Source organism: Ptychodera flava, chromosome 20 (assembly GCF_041260155.1).
Source record: "Ptychodera flava strain L36383 chromosome 20, AS_Pfla_20210202, whole genome shotgun sequence".
NCBI lineage: Eukaryota > Metazoa > Hemichordata > Enteropneusta > Ptychoderidae > Ptychodera > Ptychodera flava.
Genome location: NC_091947.1, coordinates 21,417,300 through 21,436,475, shown reverse-complemented (window position 1 = coordinate 21,436,475; position 19,176 = coordinate 21,417,300). Strand labels below are relative to the sequence as shown.

Genomic DNA, 19,176 nt, shown 5'->3' with positions numbered 1-19,176 from the left:
TGTACTGGTAATATACACTTAGAGTTAAGATTTTGTTTTGAAAGTTTTTTGTTGTAACAGTTGTTCAAAAATCTGTGAGGATTTAAAACTTCGGCCGCCTTGATTTTAGCGAGTCGTGGTGTATGAAAATCATAATGTCGTCATCGAATTTTCGCACTTCAAAGCTTTCGTGTGGGTGGGGGCGGGTAGGGCCGAACGCAAATTATGCGTTTCGTTTGCCACGCGCGTGTTTATTGTCGCTCCCGTGGCCTTGCAGGTACGTAGAAAACGGAGCGCATTACCCACGCTGCTTTTCCCTCGAAATGGTCTTGATGAACCTCAAGTAGCGGCAAACGAGGTCGCTCGAAAGATCTTAATTTAGCACTGCCGAGGGCAGAATTCTCCGATCCTTGGGTACCCGGGGTATGAGCCGCACGTAGCAATAGACGGCAACATGCCAGTTAAACGAAGCTGTCAAAATCACGCTGACAAAGCTTAGGCTATAGAGTCAATATTTCAACGAGATTTTGCGTGAAATTCTGCTGAAGCTCTCACACGCAAACTACACGAACTCAGTCAATTGCCGACTTGATAGAGGTCGACTTGCTATGTTGGCTGGTGCCCTCACTATTTTTCTCCGACCCATTCGCCAGACTTGTATCACGCAAGAAAGCTGACTTCTATTTCTTCTCGAACTAAAATTCCTACATTTAACAAACTCCAGAGAATGTAACACGGCCCGGTAATCGGAATTCAACGCTCTTTTCAGCTCCTTGAATATCATTACTTCTAATCTAATATGCACATTGAGTTCAGTTTTGCCATTGCCGATGCATTATTCTTCATTTACGGACAATTACTTCTGATGGTTTTGCCAATCGCTCAAATTTGAATTAATCACTTATTTATAATATTAAGAGCAGGTTGGGTTCCCGAGAAGCTGATGCAACAGGAACTGTAATAAGTTTCTTTGCCTTTATACTGAACAGCATGTGAATATTCACCAAAAAAATACTGTGCAAGAATTGCTACTGTGAATGAGAATTGCTGACAACAATATTCTTGTACCTGCTACGATGCTTTTTTACTTTTGCTCTTAGTTGAAAATTTTGTGTACATAATAATATTTGAGCTTGCTTTAAGGTAGCATACGCCTCGAAAGTGAAAGACTTAAAACTTCTGCTCAAACTTTCCCCAATGAATCTTCCAACCATTCCCTTACCAAATTAAAAATACAAATCGGTGATCGCCATGCAAATTTTGGTGCTAGAGAAACAAATTACCTAACATTTACCGATGTTTGAAATTCCTGCTTTAACTCTCTGATGAAAATTTTTTCGAAATTTTTCTTCCTCACAGAGCTTTAAAACGAGCCGCCACAAGTTGTAGATAAGAAAAGAATTGTAAAATGTTGAAAATCCGAATATGTGTCCCTGGGGCGCATTCTACCTTAACAACATGATGAGGTATGAAATACCATCCGCTCTGAAATCAGACCAGATATGACATATACATCTGTTAAATTCCCCGTATCTTTTAAATCCGGATTATTGGTAATTGCGGTATGAAGAATAACAAAACAATAAAAACAAAAGCAGAAGAGACTTGAGCTGGGACTGAAGTTGTTACGAGGCCAAAAGTGAAAAATATAATTATTTGGTCTAAAATCATCACCAGATATGACATACACGTCTGTTAAATTCCTAACATCTTTTCAATCAAAATTATCGGCAACTGTTGTATGAAGAATAACAAAACCATAATAAAAAGCAGGAGAGACTTAAGCTTGGATTGGGAGTTGTTATAAAGCTAAATGTGAAAGATGTAATCTACTGAAAAGGACGCATAGTTTACAAGATGAGGATATACATCTCTATAATTTTTTTCTCTAATACGATCATTCAAACATAATTTGGGCTTGTGTATGCAATCAATCAAACATATAGGCTACAAACTCATCTACTGAACAATCAGTAATTGATTGCTTGAGTATCATTGTTCACAGGTGTGGTTTGCACCATTCTAAATTGGAAATGGTTAGACCATAGAATGCTAAAAATATGATGGAGTAAGGAATTCTTATAAAAGGCCCCTTCATGGAACTAGCACCATTATGCATCTGCCAACGCCAGCATATTTTTTAGAAATACAAACCATTAATTTCCAAGAATCGAATGCCCAGTTAACAACACCAACCTATGGTCGCTGTGTTTCACACAAGGCTCTTGTATTTATTGTCCGCAGTTTTTGACTGCCGACCTCTAGGCAAGGTGGGTAGATACTCTGCTTGAATCAGATGGAAAAATTACTGAATTTATACATTGTAAGTTTTGTTATTTTCTGAAAATGCAAACCATTATTTCCCTGAATCCAATGTCCACTTAACAATACCAACCTACTGTTACTGTGTTTTACACATGGTTGTTGTATTAATTGTCAGTAGTTCTTGATGACTGACTTCTTGGCAAGGTTGGTGGGTACCCTGGCTTGGCACTTTGAATCCGATAGAAAAATTACTAAATTTCCACATCATAACTTTTGTTATCGTTAATGAATGCCTGCATTAACTGGAATACCAAATAACCTTAAACGGCTAATTCCACCATCTGGGCGAATGGTCAGTCGTACATGAGTAATGTCACCTACACTGCATACTTCGCTCTCACGGACTTTGTGACGTTTGTGAGCAGAAAGCTGAAAAATAAACGATGAAATATTTATTGAATAAGATATGAAAAATTGCAATATGATTTACAGTTTTAATTAATTGAAAAGTATTAATTTTCCGCCAAACAAAAATACGCATAACAAAATTTTTTAGTGTATACATTTGCAATTGCTTCAATAAAACTGATTTATATTCAATCAGAATTGCAGCAAGACCTTGCTCACAATACTGAAAACTAAAAATACATTTAAAGTCAAACATTGTATGTGGAAAATATTTCTGTTCATTTATTGTGTATTATGTAGTTAACATCTTCAATCATGCCAGAAGAGTGGTTAACAAAGCACATTTCATGCCATACTTGCAGACAGTTATGAAGAAATTGATGATATTATGTCTCATAAATTGTCTCAGAAATTCATGCTGAGTAATCTGCACACTTGTAGAAAACACTGCAACTCCGTGTACTTCACACTCACATCATGAATAAAAGAGTCTGGCAACTTAGACCCTTGTAAACTGTCCTGTCCACCACAATTTTCTGTAAACAGATTCCCTCTCACCACTGATAATAATGGGTTTAGACCCAAAACCAGGGGGGTGTTAAAAGCTGTAGAACAAAATTGCAACATCGTTGCATGATTTGTCACAGCATTTTCATCAAAGAATTGTTTTCACATTTTTAAGAAGACTGACTATCTCTCACTTACTTTGTATGGTGGCAGTATAGTCTTCCAAGTCCATCCTTCAAAATTACCCACAGCTTTGCCTTCAGTGACTGACTGGGCTGCCTTCTCCTCCAAATCTGTTGCTATGCAACCTGTGAGGAAACAACGTTAAAAGCAACTTGGGTACATTTCAAAAATGAATAAGTGCTTTCAGGAATGTATTCAAAGTGATGAAATTGACATGTCAAACCAAAACACATCCGAGAATGAGAATTTTGGAAAGGTTCATCATGGTGGACAGGATCACCAAGCATTTACTCAGAAGGTGACATACGACAGTAATCTATTTAATTTCAATTACAAGATCCAAAATCTGTTGAAGATAATTACGCCTCTGCGTAGTCAAGAGAAAATCAAGTGTGTCACTGTGACTTTAGGAGACTGTAGTTTCAACTTATATATGCATATGCATATCATAAATTTAAGTTAAAATCCAAGTATCGATGTCTGTGTTTTTACTGATACTTGACATTTACTTAGGTGAACAAGTGGCCTCTAATATATTCAGACGCAGTGCTTCACATCTTTTTATCCATCTTTTTTTTCGCATTTGAATCTGCTCTCATGGGATACTGCACTCCACTTACTGTTACATTAGCAAGTATTAAAAATAGATTTTCATTCTTCAGAGGGACTGCTTTTCCAGATGGAGCAAATAAAATCTACTGCAGCATTAAAATTTACCGCTTTGAGGAGGGATTACTTCTCACCAACGATGACGAGATTGTGGTTTGGTTATTTATTTTGTTCTATCAAAAGAGAGGCTTGTGTTCAATTATTCACAGGGAAATACTGACTGTGATACTCCATGGAACATTCTGCTATCAAAAAATGTGACTAAATTTAGAATTTTTCCTCCTAAGCAAAGTCTGGTAAGCCTGCCTAATTGATACCATGGGGAAAACTGTGGTTCGCCTGAGTTTGTGATCAGTTTCTGTATGTTTATTACATTTGTGTATATAGAAGATTATTTTTTCATCATAGGATATGGTAATAAATTTTGCTGTTGATATTTGCTGGTAACTTTTACATGTAAGATGTAAATATTGTAACTGTTTTGCAGATATAAAAATATTTCTATGAAATTGAAAGTGATGTAGGTTATCAACATTTTATGGGAAGATGCAGAATTTTTTTTTGCATATTGTATACTTATTTGATTTTATTGATGGTTCTCCACCACAATACTCAACATCTATTTGTCAAGTTATATCCAAAAGATTATTTGGAACAAAAAGTACTGCTACACACAAGTGTATTGATCCTGCCCACCACTTTCTCCTCAGTCAGGAAATACAGAGCGGAAATAAGACAAGGCATAACCAAAGAAAGGACTAACAACACCTATATCATGAGGCACACTGTCAATATACAAACTCTGTCCTTTGGGACTTCTGAGTCAATATACACAGGTACAGAGAAATTTTTATACACATGAATATATTCTCTTGAGAATCCCCCATCATTACAGACCAGTATCAAAATCCCATTATGCACAACCTTCACTTTTGTCTTTGCAAAAAACTCAGTTCAACAGAAAATACAGTATCAGGTGAAAGCAGAACAATGAAACGTTGCCCCTAATTTTGCACAGTGCATATATGTCCCTAATGAGACAGGGAATGCGTTCAATTGACTGGCATATTAATTTTTTGTATTAAAGGGTGAGAATTCCCTCTGGTGAAGTAGGGTAGGGACTGACTGACTGTGTGCTTTTCACTGCAAATAGTTCAACTGCTGAGAGAAAAAAACTGTTCTCACAACACCACAAATCATCTGGAATGACTGATAGCTGACAGGCTTGTTACGAGACACCCTTCTGCTGGCTTTGCTAAGTAACCACTACTGATTGATCATAGCCTGCTGTCACCTTGACTCTAAATTCAGACGCTGTTGTCATGGTGATCACAAAACCTGACAGGAAAAGAAGTAAAGGGGATGTGTTTTGATTCTGCACGTGTTTGCAGTGGAATATAATTCTCAATTACTTTTACATTTGTACAGCAGATTAACAAGATAGGGTTTCAAACAGGTGCCTGGCAATTTCAGCAACAGTGATGCTCTGTTAATGGGATAAAAACAGTGATGGCCGCTGCGCCATAACTATTTAGAGGTAACTCATACATCACATGTATTTGCATTTACCAATAATTCACAATTCCTTTCATAGATGTACAGCAGATGAACAAGATAGGGTTTTGAATAGAGTAGCAGAGACATCGCCTGACAATGCTGTTACATTAATACAATGCAGATATAGGGATGGCAACTGTGCCATAATGACTTTGATGGAGATCATGCATCACACTGCTTCTTGAAGTATGATGGATTATTAAATCAGATGACATGAAACCGATGATCAATTGCAAATCTTTCTGGTGATTTGCTTTATCCTTTTACTCATACTAGTTATATGGACAACCTGCCGTGAAGATGAAAGAGGTTCTATCTTTTGTAACTGTCTGAATGTCCCTATTTTCTATTACTATAAAAAGACAGGGAACGGTCGATGCTCAGTCATCTGCTATCTGAGTTAACCCTTTCACCAGCATGGTATGGCCCAAACTCATTATCATCAATGGTGATTCTGGACCTTTTTACTGGGTATCAGGGGTGAACAGGTTAAAAAATTAGTGTAACATTACTCAATACTGAACCAAAGCCCCCTTGTTTTCTCGGCATATCAACTTTGGGAGTGTTCAGTACATGTGAAACCTGATTTGAATTCGTCAAACTGCCTCCATTCAGAAATAAAGATTATTCTGGCAAAGAGTTGCATCATTCTAGTATAATCTAAAACATATTCTCTTGATAGACTGTTTAAAAAACACATAGACTGATGTGAGTATTAATTTTTTTTTTTAGCAATACCAAAAAGAATGAAGGATGGATTTAAGTGTTGCTTAGAATTAGCAGTAAAGAAAAAAGTGTCAATCATATATTTTTGCTACAGAGGTTTTGGGAAGGGAAATATGTGAGGTGTGGGGTTTGTGGGGTCTGAGATGAGGCACCACTATGAAATCTTCATATATAATTACATGTAAATTACCAAATTACATGACATGTACCAATGACTGGCAAATTTATCTAGCCCACTCGTGCGATTTCTATAAAAATGAAAATTTTGACATTGTCTTGGATTTTTGCATTCCAATACAATAATATGAGTAATGACAATGTTGCTTGATGGAATTTTATGCGTTGGTTCAGGGTCATATCAAAACGAGAGAGTGTTAATGGTATTTGCCAACCCTACCTGTGTTTGCGTCAGGTGTGTTTTAACAGCTGAATGGTGAATTACTGCAGCACAGTTACTGTAATTTTTCACAATATTTTCACTAACTCCCTATTAAGGCACATTTGAAAAAACTCTACTTGGCTCATCTTCAAAATCATCATCATCTATAGGGAACGATTTTAACATTACAAAAGGTTGAACTGGGTAAATATGTTCTATATATAGTCAAGAAAAAAATTTATGAAGTGTTGTGTGTGTGTTTTCACTTGAAAAGTAAATATGGGAAAACAAAGTGCTGGAAAAATGATGGAAGTCTTCTTATTGTGTGGTGAGTACCTGGTACATATCCTAACAGAAATTCAATTTATTGAAAATACAATACATATCACAATATATTTCCTATGTTAATGTGCTAGGAAGATTATTACATCGCTGACGGCAGAAACTGGGAGAGTTTTGCGATCATGTATTTCTTATATACATGGTTCAACATGGTCCTTTCTGAAATTGTCATTTTTGTGTCTATACGACCTGGTAAATTTATTACCTTGAATGATTTGGATTATTGGGTTTGTTTTGACGTCATATTGCAAATAGTACCCTGCATGCTGACACAGAAAAAAGCATCAACAGTTGTGTATGTGCAATATCTTGAGGAAGTTAATTTCATGAAATGGACTTGAAGTACAAACTATCCATTTCTTGATTAGATGGGTGACCTGTCAGTGAAATTAGACTTAACTCACTCAAATGTCAATAGAATGGATAGGAACACTGCTTCTGATCTTGTTGTTTTTTCTTCTACAAGGGTATTTAACAAGACGGAGACCTTGAGGAGCCTGTCATGTCAAAGGAAAAGTAGAGAAATGCTGGGAATATAAATCCTGCCGTCAGATTCTCTGCCTATCAGTGGAGTGTTCATCAAATTTGTCATCTGTGTGCAAGGACTACTTAGCTTCACTAAAGTAGTCTTTCTGATGTGATGTCTGCTGGCCACTCAAGTAGTTTTTTCTGTTGTCAAACATACCCAGACATTTTTCAGCCCCTGTTTTCATAAGTGAATATGCTTTAACTTAAACGGCCATTTTGTGAAATTACTTTCAATGCAGATGACAATCATCGCCAAATATTTGCATTGTAGAATCTCGTTCTGTTAGATCTGGTAATGTACATATACACAAACTTGCATTGTTTGAAATCACATGAATTAAATCCTGGTGATATAAGGAACAGTGGCCTTTGTTTCCTTTAAACTTACTTCTCATGCTGATGATGCGCCCACATTTCCTGCATCAATGTGTTTTCATGTAGGGGAAATATTACATATCAACATTGGGAAAAGCATCTAAGAAATTGTGAGTTTGTTCACCTTCTTGTTTTGGTATTTTTAACAGTAACTTGATCATTGGCTTGAAAGATTTTCATGTGTTGGTAGCAAACTGATCTGTTGCAGCCGTCTTTGTGTTGAAGTAATTTTTAAGATATAATGACAATTGTACTGCCGTAACAAATGATATGCATTGTCCAGCTCATTTACACAGTAGCAAAAAAAACATAGCATGATTATAGCTCTTAGGGATCAATTATAGACGGCCAAGCATTTAATGATATGAATTGCGACTCCTTTGTCAGACACAGAAGTGAAAAGTTTATTTCTTTCAAAGCTAATGTTTGTTATGTACAATTAAGGTGGTACGCTCTTTGAAATTTAAGGACTTTAACAAATTTTCACTCAAAATTTCTTCAAGTCAACTTTAAACCTTTATTTTTCAAAATAGTGAATGACAATTGGGTGTTGAAATACTATGCAACATCTTATATTATATATTCTTTATACATTTATACCAAAATGACAATTTTGTATGGCAATAAAATTCCCACATTTTGAATATGAGTCATTTCAATTTTGCTTATCATGATTTTAATCACTATATTATCACTCTGAGGTAATAAATTTCATATGGTAATATCAAATTTTTCACTTAAATTTAGTTTTATCATTAATACCAAAATTGAGTTTTTCTACCCCAAATATGTACCCTTTCATTGTTTGAGTAAACTATTGCTACAAAAAAACATGATTTTCTGCTTTTTAAAAGTAATATATTATTAGGGGGTTTTCATGTTTACTAATCTTTCATAAGAAATATCGCTCGGAAAAAAAGTGTGTTGGTTAAGTGCAACGCCACCTAAAAACAAAAAAATAAAACATACTTGTGAGGTTTCTGCAAGAACTTGTACAGCCTTATGCTAAAGTGGTATGTCTGTCATCAGTCAGTCCAACATGAAGTCAATTTGATATGGCTGGACAGTTTCTCTGAGATGAATTCAGAGACAGATCTGCGATAAAGACAGACTGTTTGTTGACTCATTAACCTCTTTGCACACTTGACTTCACAAGATCTTGTCTTTAGAACAGGGCACATTGATTCTTTAATGAAGACAGAGGAGGGCGAGCATGTCAACTCACTTCTCGACAGCCTCCAGAGTCTAACAGTCTCCGTGACTTGAATTCTCAAATCACTTGTCAAGGACTGAACAAGCTAATGGCACTGTGAAAAGACTCTTTTAATTCAAGAGATTCACATGCAAAACAAAAACGTGCAGATTTTAAAAGGATGGACAAAAAAGCAATTAGTTGGGTTATTTTATTGTTTACATGACCAAATTTGCTTTTTAAATGATAAAATTAAACTAATATTAACAATTAATTCACTCACTTATTTACTCTTCCATCAATAAAGTCCATCTTTAACTATTTCAAAAAATTCAAGGACAATTTTCGTAACGATATGATTAATTTTACTAAAATTAAAGATGTTAATCCAGTGACGTTTTGATAAACTAATTAAGATAATACATCACAAATGAATTGACCTGCTGTCAATAGTCAATCACCAACAAGGTTTTGTTTGTAGTCAGTAAACAATTGGCACTTGAGACTCCCTGAAAACTAGCTGCCTCTCCTTGATAATGTCACATCTGCCATCAGCCCTCTAACCACAATGGTTTGGCCCAAACCCATTGTTATCAGTGGTGATTTAGGACCTTTGTACAGGGAATCGGGGTTAACAGGTTAAATTAACCCCGAACAATAACAGGTTTGCTGTGATCACTGATTTGACAGTAGAAAACATGTCATGCCTTATGAATTTCACCCTCTTTCTCTCTGCACTGTCTTACAAACAGGGTTGTGCCAATGTTGGAAGTGGAAAGAATTTACTCAGTTTCATTGATAATCCATTAAAAAGTTCACATATTCACCATCCTCAATTGCACATCACTATTGAAGATTGACTCTTCATAAATATTTACCCATATCGTTTATAAAGTTAAATTTCTTTAAGTCCCATTAGCTGTAGTTTGATTTGCATACTTTTTAGAAAATGGTTTGCAATCCAAAATAATATGTGAAAATGTTCACTGACATGTTACAAATAAAATGTTACCACAGAACGTCTTTCAAACGTTGGCAAGGAATATACAACTTAGATTTTAACAGCTAAATAATTTTTTACTTGTAATATATAACCACCACAAGTGAGTACATAAAAGCTATGAATACAAAACTGAATCTTTTGCCAAGGAATGAAATAGTGCTGCAAAATGCAAAAAGATACAGCTAACAGCTTGGCTTTAGCACTTTTTCATGACAAACTAAAAGTCTAGAGTTTCAGTTTAGTGCCAAGAAACTTGAAAGTGGCAGATCTGGAGTTTCAGTTTAGTGCCTACCAACTTGAAAGTGGCAGATCTGCTTGCAAGTGTCAGGGGATTTTCCGCAGGGAAATCCTTCAATTGTTAATGAGAGTACAGGTGTTTCCCTATTACATTTTAAAACTATTTGAGTATCAAAACATAATGTCATCACTCTTTTTGACATATTGAAATGCCTACAGCATTGGTATATCATTCTTTCACTCAGACACTGTACATGGCAATGTTTACTGTTATTGCTACTGATATCAGATACTGGATACTGGTCACTGTACAGAAACTACAACACTGGAAATGTCATCATGCTTTTGCAAATTTGCATGTCAGTGAATTTCACAAAAATGGCAGCAAAAACATAGTAAAGTCATTGCTTCTTACATTTTAAGCCTTTAACCCCCCCCCCCCCCCCCCCCCCCCATTTTCCATCAAAGAGTGATCCAACTTTGCAGCATAGCTTCACTTGAGTTTTACAAGAGACAATACAATTATTTCATGGAACACAAAATATATGATTGGTATTTCAGGCTTCGCATCTAATTTTCATTGAAGAATGTACAGTGACTGTCGCCAAAACTCCTTGCCTAAACTATACAGTTGGGTCCAGTGCCGTTATGTGAATGGTAGTCTTATATGTATAAATTGGGTTAAGGATAATTGAACCATGTGACTAATTATACCAACAGTTCACTCCGAGTCTTACATAGTATACAATTTGTTGAGTGCAATAGTTTTACAAGAAGCCCAAAAATATGTCTGTATAAATTTTGATTAATTCACAGATGTTAACACTTTACTGTTACAAGAGTGTTGTGGGTATATATCTATGGCAGCTGAACACCACAGGACCCTGACATAATAGGCTCCTGGATAATGTACAGTGTTTTTACAAAAATTCTTTGACACGTTCTCTGAAATGAACATACCTTCAATAACACAGGAATCTGGAAAATTTCCCTTGAAATGGTTTGTGTCAATTTCAATCTGGAAAGAGTACAGAATTGGGAGATGTTAAGATTTAACCAGCTTTCTTGTCCTGAAATGACTTTTTCTTTAATTTTATTAAAATCCTCCTGTTTGTGCTGATGTATATGGTTTTAAACTGTATCATATGTGTTGGAGTTTGAAATGAATACATATAAATAAATAGATAAATGAATCAATGAGAAGAATCAATGAGAACAAGATCAATGTTTGCAAAGCTTAAGTGCTTTAGTGTCATGGCCTAGTTTAAGGAAGATTGATCATAAAATTGACATGGATGTATCATCCTCTCTGACATGATGCTGGTTGAAGACTTCAAGCATTTACATTAACCATTTACACCTGAGTTAATTCACAGCACAGATGTACTGCAAGGGGTTACAGTGGTGACAATAGATTCCCTAACCATTCTAGCACATCCTCTTAAACCTCAGTGATAGCAATGTCCAGTTTGAGTTTACCTATATCTAACTGTGTCAGAAAAATTGGATAATGAAACAAATGGGGCCGACTCGCAGCGATTTCGAAGCTGTTATCCAATTGGGTGGCTGAATCTTACCAATATAATGAAAACAATACAAATAGACTCCCTAAGTGGCTGTGAATAGTGACAATCGACCGATCAGATATAACCTTGCAAACACGCTGCGAGTCAGCCGAACAAATGATGGTGCTGGGACAGTTAAACAAACTTTTAAAACCAAAATCATGTGGTTTCATCTCTATACAATAACCAAGATTCTAGTTTCCACAAATTTAAGTCATTTTATTTGGTAAACCCCATGAAGTCACTGAATAAAGGATGTGCATACCCCCATCTATACAATGATACCACACTGATAAAACAAAAGTATTTCATAACATTGCCGCTGGTGGCAGTATAATACTCCATACTGCATACCTGTTTGATAGATCCCGGGCTGCCAAGCCTGAATACACACCATTCTTTCCCGAAAAGATAAGATGTCCCTTATCATCAGTTCTCAGAATCTCTGGCCTGTCAAGCTGGAATAATAAAATATGTTCAGAAAAAATGAAGTGTCTTCTTCAGACAGATTTTCTCTAATAGTTCAGCTACTTTGAGGAAGTCTATTTAAAAGCTGCTCACATCTAATATACAAGTGTTGGTGTATCACAAATATGCAGCTGACTGGATGTCATATGAAACATTTTATAAATTTTTGTTGGCTATGTGGAAACTATAATTGAATCATCAGATTGGAAACGTATGCTTCAGACTGTCACTGTAGTTAACATAGAAAAAGTAAACTTGCTGTCGAAATAAGAGGAAAAATATTTTCCATTACTTACTCGTCTAGCTGTCTCCCATCCATCTGCCATACTGGCTGATCTACCACTGCTGATCAAGTTCCTTGCATGGCCAAAATGGACATCACTGTACCCGATGCATATACCACCATTCTCCATGGCAACCAGGTCAATGATCTAACCATAAAATACAAAGGGTAACCAATCTCAGGAATGAAGGGTTGATGATCCGCTGCATTAGGATCTGTCTCCAAGTACACCCTATTAAATATTTCTAACAAAAGGTTTCTTTGGATGTCTTTCTACTGTCTTCAAAATTACAAATTTATTGGATTCTCTGAGTCCACTTTCTGCATGTTTGATGGCTTACTTTACAGCTGTAAGTACTTGTTACAAGTTGTTTGAAGAAGGCACTCTGATTTCAACCGAACCATGTTACCACAGGTATAAAAGACTAATACTATATACCTTGCCTTGAGGCATCTTGGACCAATCAGGAACAGCCTGGCCAAACACATGCAAACGAGCTATGCCACCATCTGAAATACATGATGGTGATAACGACAGGTTGAAATCTTGAATTAGATTAATTGTAGTGATATCATTATTCTTACAAGAATGTATGTCAAGAGCCCTGCAATTTAAAAATCTGGTATTTTTAGCTCACGTGTGTGAACACGTGGGCTAATGTCATAGCGATGTCTGTCTGTCTGTCCGTGTGTGTCAGTGTGTGTGTGTGTGTGTGTGTGTGTGTGTTAGTGTGTGTGTGTGTGTGTCTGTCTGTCTGTTTACACGATAACTCAAAAATGCCTGAACGGATTCAAGTCAGATTTGGTACACAGGTACCATATGCTACTTGCAAGAACTGATTAGATTTTGGTTAGTGTGGCTTGCATATTAATGAAGTTATGCAATATCGTTTTTTTCCGTACAATGGTTTCCCTATGGAGACGGTAATGACAGTGTAGACATATATCAAGAAATACTGCACAAAATTTCATGAAACTTTTCACAGATGACAATCTCAGAGCATTATCATGATACTGTGAGTGTCATGTCAATTATCTGCTCATTTGCATATTTAATGAACTTTTGTTATTAGTGCCATAACTCTGAAATTCCTGCACCAAACTTGATGATACTTGCAAAAAATATTGATCTGATATATATCTAATTATACTTAGAAGCATTGGGCAGTGTCAAGTCAATAAGTAGCTCATTTGCATATTTTATGAAGTTTTGTAGTTAGTCATATAACTCTGATATAACTGCACCAGATGTAATGAAATCTGCTGGCAGATACAGATCCGAGTGATATCTAACTGTGGTATAAAGCATTTAGTACTGTGAAGTTAATGAAGGGTTCATTTGCATATTTAATGAACTTTGTAATTAGGTATATAACTCTAAAATTACGGCACCCAAGTCAGTGAAATTGGGTACAGATATTGATCTGATAAATATCTAATTGTACTGAGAAGCATTTGGCAGTGTCAAGTTAACAAATAGCTCATTTGCATATTTTATGAAGTTTTGTAATTAGTCATATAACTCCAAAATAACTGCACCAAATGTGATGAAATCTGCTGCAGATACTGATCCGACAGATATCTAATTGTGGTGTAAAGCATTTAGTTGTGTGGAGTAAATTAAGGGTTCATTTGCATATTTAATTAACTTTGTAATTAGTGATATTACTCCAAAATTACAGCATTAAATTTAATGAAACTTGCTAAAGATGTTGATCTGATAAATATCCAATTGTACTGAGAAGCATTGAGCAGTGTCAAGTTAATATATAGCTCATTTGCATATTCATGAAGTTTCATGAAGTTTGATAATTAGTCATATAACTCCAAAATAACTGCATCAAATGTGATGAAAACTGCTGCATATACTGATCCAACTGATATCTAACTGTGTTGTAAAGGATTTAGTAGTGTTAAGTTAATTAAGGCTTTATTTGCATATATAATGATCTTTGTAATTAGTGATATTACTCAAAAATACCGAAATTATACGGTGTCGCTCAAATTTGATCAGAATTGGTATATACCAGTATGGGTACCAAAGATCAACAATAAATGTTGTTTCTATCCGTTCAGTGCAGGAAAATTCTACGTTGATGTTATGACAATGATTTCTGCACAGTACAACCAGAAAAACAACAAGAAATATTTAAACCAGAAAAGCAAGAATGACAAAATTTACACATAACTGCAATATAATTAAACACGTGAGCATTTTCAGTTCATATCTGGTCTTTTGCATGTGTTACCATGGAGTTTCATGTTGACCACAACACCACAAAAAGTCATACTACAGTGAAATGCTGCTCCCTTGAATGAGAAAAAAAATTGTTGTTCATAATGTTGAGATTCGGGGAAATTATTCAAATGAACCATTCATCTATCATTAATTCTGTTCGTGTGTTTTACAACAACATCCCATGTCTATACTTTATGCAGTAGCATTGTAGGATACAAAATGTTGTTCGTGTGTACTACTCGTGAATATGAAAGATGTAGGCTGAACCAACAAGACAGAACATCAGATTATCGCTTCTCTACAGACAAACAGACACGTCTGCAACAATACCGAGTCTATCATATAGGTGGGACTAGTTGCACCAAACTGCTGAGAAGTGCATACCTGGATACATGTTCACTCTGATATGTGTCCAACGTCTACTACTTGAGCAAGCAAAATAGTTGTGGCAAGTATCCTGATAGCCAGGCTTCAAAGCAACCATCGGCAGTAGTTCCTCCCAATCCTGTACAGAAAATACACTCAATGGATAAATACACAAAAGATACAACAATATCGGACTGGGAAGGTCAAGATTTATAGCAGTATACTCACTTTAGATTACGAATAGAATTACTGTATTATGACTTTACAGGATAACCTGCTAGGCCAACATATCTCATTTAATTTCATGTTTCAAATTTTCACTACAGTTTTGTGGTAAGGTATAAAATCGTTATAATTTCATGCTACAATGTAGGAATTATCGTGTGTATGAAGAGATTTTAAAAACCACACTCTATTGGTATGTATTTGCAATTGAAACAAATATTCTTCTTTTGCATCCCAACATACCACAGCTGAACTGCTTATGAAAGTTCAGAAGAAAAAAATTTGGTTTTCTGAGTGTATTGTCAACTTGAAACTGGTCATCATGCAAAATTGCCCTTCAATGCTTAAAAAGATAATCTGTAGTTTGTCTCAACAGAAACAGAGATGGTTAATTTGACTTTGTAAAGAAGCTTTTGCGAATTCTTCAAGAACAATTATCAAATTTGCACTGCTTTGGTAAAAAGCAAACAGTCTTGAAAAAGTTGATGAAGAGCCGGGATGCTATGCTATGGCTTTGGGATACTTAACCCTCTCATCATCATGGTTTAGCCCAAACCATTACTTGCGATCAATGATGAGCGCGGACCTGTCTAAAGGGAATTAGGGGTGAACAGGTTAATACCAGTGTACAGTTCATTTTACCTCTGTCTTCAACGCAGCCATTGCGTCTATTTGTTCTTTGGAGGCTGCTGTTCCCATGGCAACCGAACGTTCAGGAAACTCAACTTCTGTGAAAACGAGGAGAAACAAGCGAAGTCTGTCGACTGGTTAACCATGAGAGTAAGACCTAATACCTCATTCCTGTGACATATTTACCTCCATTATGTTTTTGGAGAATAACTCTTAAGAAACATTGTTTGTTACGATGAATGCAATGTACAGAATGCTTATAACACTACACCATTTTCATCAAAATCCAAAAGAAAGGAGCCGGGAGTTGCCATTGTGTATGAATTTAGCAGATGACAATAAAATTTCAGAGTCATAATTTTTGTAACGTAGAAAATCAGAGATATTCCGAATTCAAGTAAATGCATTTATAATGCTGTTTCCTCGAAATAAATAATTTAACGGACTTTTCAGCACATTTTGGTACAGCCCGATGGAAGCTATGGGAAAAGTTCAACAGTTAAACAGGGAAATAGGAGTGAATGAGTATTCTTTTAATTGAGTGTCATGAAAAGGAGTTTCTGAATTTTCAAAGTTAATTTTCATGAAGGATCAAGCACTGCTCTGATTAAAGGCCTGCATATTCTGTAATATGATGTAGTAAAGATGGAAGTCTTTGGGCCACTGCCAAATCCTATCTGTGCATATGTAACAATCTGGTTTGGTGAAATCTGATGAACACATACGAGGGTCATTCCTTTTTCCGAAGGTACAAAAAGTACATTATCATCATGGCAATGAAGATATTGTTGATTTGACTCTGAATTTAAAAAAATGGATTGAGACTGCACCTTTCTATGGTCAGCAATGATGGACATGTTCCCTCTTCAGCATAGCTATCTTAATTGTCACATTACAATGACATGATCAACTCACCATCCTCGTTCAAGCAGGCTGCTTGGACAGACACTTTCGGGGTGTAGTTCCCCGTGAAGAAGGCAGTGTTGAAATCAAACCCCCTTATAACTCCGGGGATTCCGAGTCTTATGACACACCAATCGTGTCCACTTATTCTCTTCCGTCTCGTTTCCCATCCATCCATCCATTTCCCATACGGGGTGAAGAGGCCATCTTTGAAAACTGGCTCTTCGGCCTGGAAGTTGATGTAAGGGTAACATTTAATGCAATTCGAGTGACACAGTATTTAGGTAAAGCTTAGAAATGTTTATTAATTTTTATGATAAACATTTTTTAGACGTTTTGGCATATTGAAGATTTCTGTAATTTTACTCTTCAATCAGAATGAATTTAATTTCATTTGTCATCTAGTATCATCTGATAAAGTCATTCATGCAAACTATTTTTATATTGTTTAAGTGTGCAAATATTAGCATAATCAATATTGAATATTCATATACCGTGATTGAACGCTGTATATTAAAAAAAAATACACACATGCAAGAGTATGATCAATAAAAACAAAAAGATACATACTTGACCGATGAGGGCGCTGTTCAAAAAGGAGCATGACAGCTAAAACTGACAAAAGCATATATGACAATGAAGAGATTATCAAAAACTCCATTTTTCTCATTGTACAAACAAATTACCCGTGTTTCAAAATGGAAATTATTGGGAAAACGAGTTATTTTTGAAATTTGTGCTTCGTCAGGAAATTTGCATTTGATGTTGATTATGAGACAGAACAGCCAAACATATCAAGTTCAAACCTTTGATTTTCATGGAGTGCATTACCGTAACTTGACTGTGGATTAAGACATGATAAGAAAAAAAGAAATGGCTTTATCACCTTCAGAAGATTTTCTGCCACGGCAAACCAATCATCAGTCGCAAACAAAACTTCACTACCACACTGTAATAAAAGACACAAGAGTTGTAAATTCATCCGGTAGTAAAAGTAGGACAATCAAAAGATTGACATCAGGAAAAATATCCATCACAGTTATGGAATGAATAGGTTTTGACATATAAAATGTTCCTCTCTGACAAAGAAGCATTTTATTTTCCAAACTTTCTGGGGTATACAGACTCTACCATCTTCAATATCAAAAGAAAATGGGTAATAGCGAAAGGGGAGAAGTTGAGGCAAAACTTTTTGAACTTCTATCAGGTACTGAAGTTTCAGTGTCCCTTACACAATTGTGTCACACTATATACTAAGTTGCCAAAATGACAACAAATAGAGGGTGATCGTTAGACATGAAATATCTTATCTCAAACGGACATTTAGTTTGGACTGAACGCCCCGTCAAGATTAGATAAGGGAGTTTGACATGCCAGGGCAAGTACTTTAAGGCTTGTTCATTCCTTTTCCTATAGACCCTTCAGCACATCGGGGTCAACAACAAGACTGACCTAGTTAGATTTTCATATCAGGATACAGTGGATGCTGACTGTATTTCACTTCACAATATTATTTTCGATAAACATTACAGACGCGCGCACAGCTGTAGACTATTTGCAACCTTCAGGTAAAATCTGGGAGCACTTTTCTTGCGACAAAACGTCACTGATGAACTCTTTGACATTGTCCCTACCCTTATCTGATTTGAATCAACCCTGAATTATCACAGGACGTACGGAAGATAACACTTTCCCCCTTTCATTTTTCCCCTTTTTCTTCGTCATGGAACTATTATAATAGAAGTCTGATATATGGTATTTATTGTGTGACGGTGAAGCCAAATAACAAATCATGCAGCATGTCAGTCACTATCCCATTCCGTGGTCCGGCATCTCGACCTCGTTTTCGTTTCAGCCTTCATCCATAGACGAAGGCCGAAATGTGCAGATGTTAGACTACAGAACGTAAGTTGCCATTACATAAAACGTGTGTACTACTAGTACTACTACTGCCACTACTACTAATAGTAGTTACTAAATTGAGGATAATAAGCAAACCTTCTCCGTTGCCAAGTCGTTTAACTCGGCGAAATCTGGTCTGACGTTGTGAACAGAAGAACTTGGGCGTTGGGCCATTTTGTCCTCTCAATGTTAACGCGTGAATATGGATCACGGATCTGTATCGCCTTCTCACACGAGTATGACCCCTGTACAAACAACTAAGTCACGTCATGACCTATAAAGTGACCCTCGAAGACTGTGGCTGT

The 19,176-nt window shown here is 36.1% G+C and overlaps 1 protein-coding gene across 1 annotated transcript; it reads right to left on the bottom strand.

Annotated features, from left to right (window-relative positions):
- Positions 1–1,493: 1,493 nt before the first annotated feature.
- Positions 1,494–19,132, bottom strand: LOC139120305 (allantoicase-like). Its single transcript, XM_070684635.1, is given in 12 exon segments — positions 1,494–2,673; positions 3,358–3,467; positions 11,251–11,308; positions 12,210–12,268; positions 12,271–12,313; positions 12,620–12,754; positions 13,046–13,116; positions 15,230–15,350; positions 16,079–16,164; positions 16,982–17,198; positions 17,856–17,918; positions 18,968–19,132. Coding segments are annotated over 12 exon segments (1,188 nt in total). The 5' UTR covers positions 19,046–19,132; the 3' UTR covers positions 1,494–2,526.
- Between the last annotated feature and the right edge of the window lie 44 nt (positions 19,133–19,176).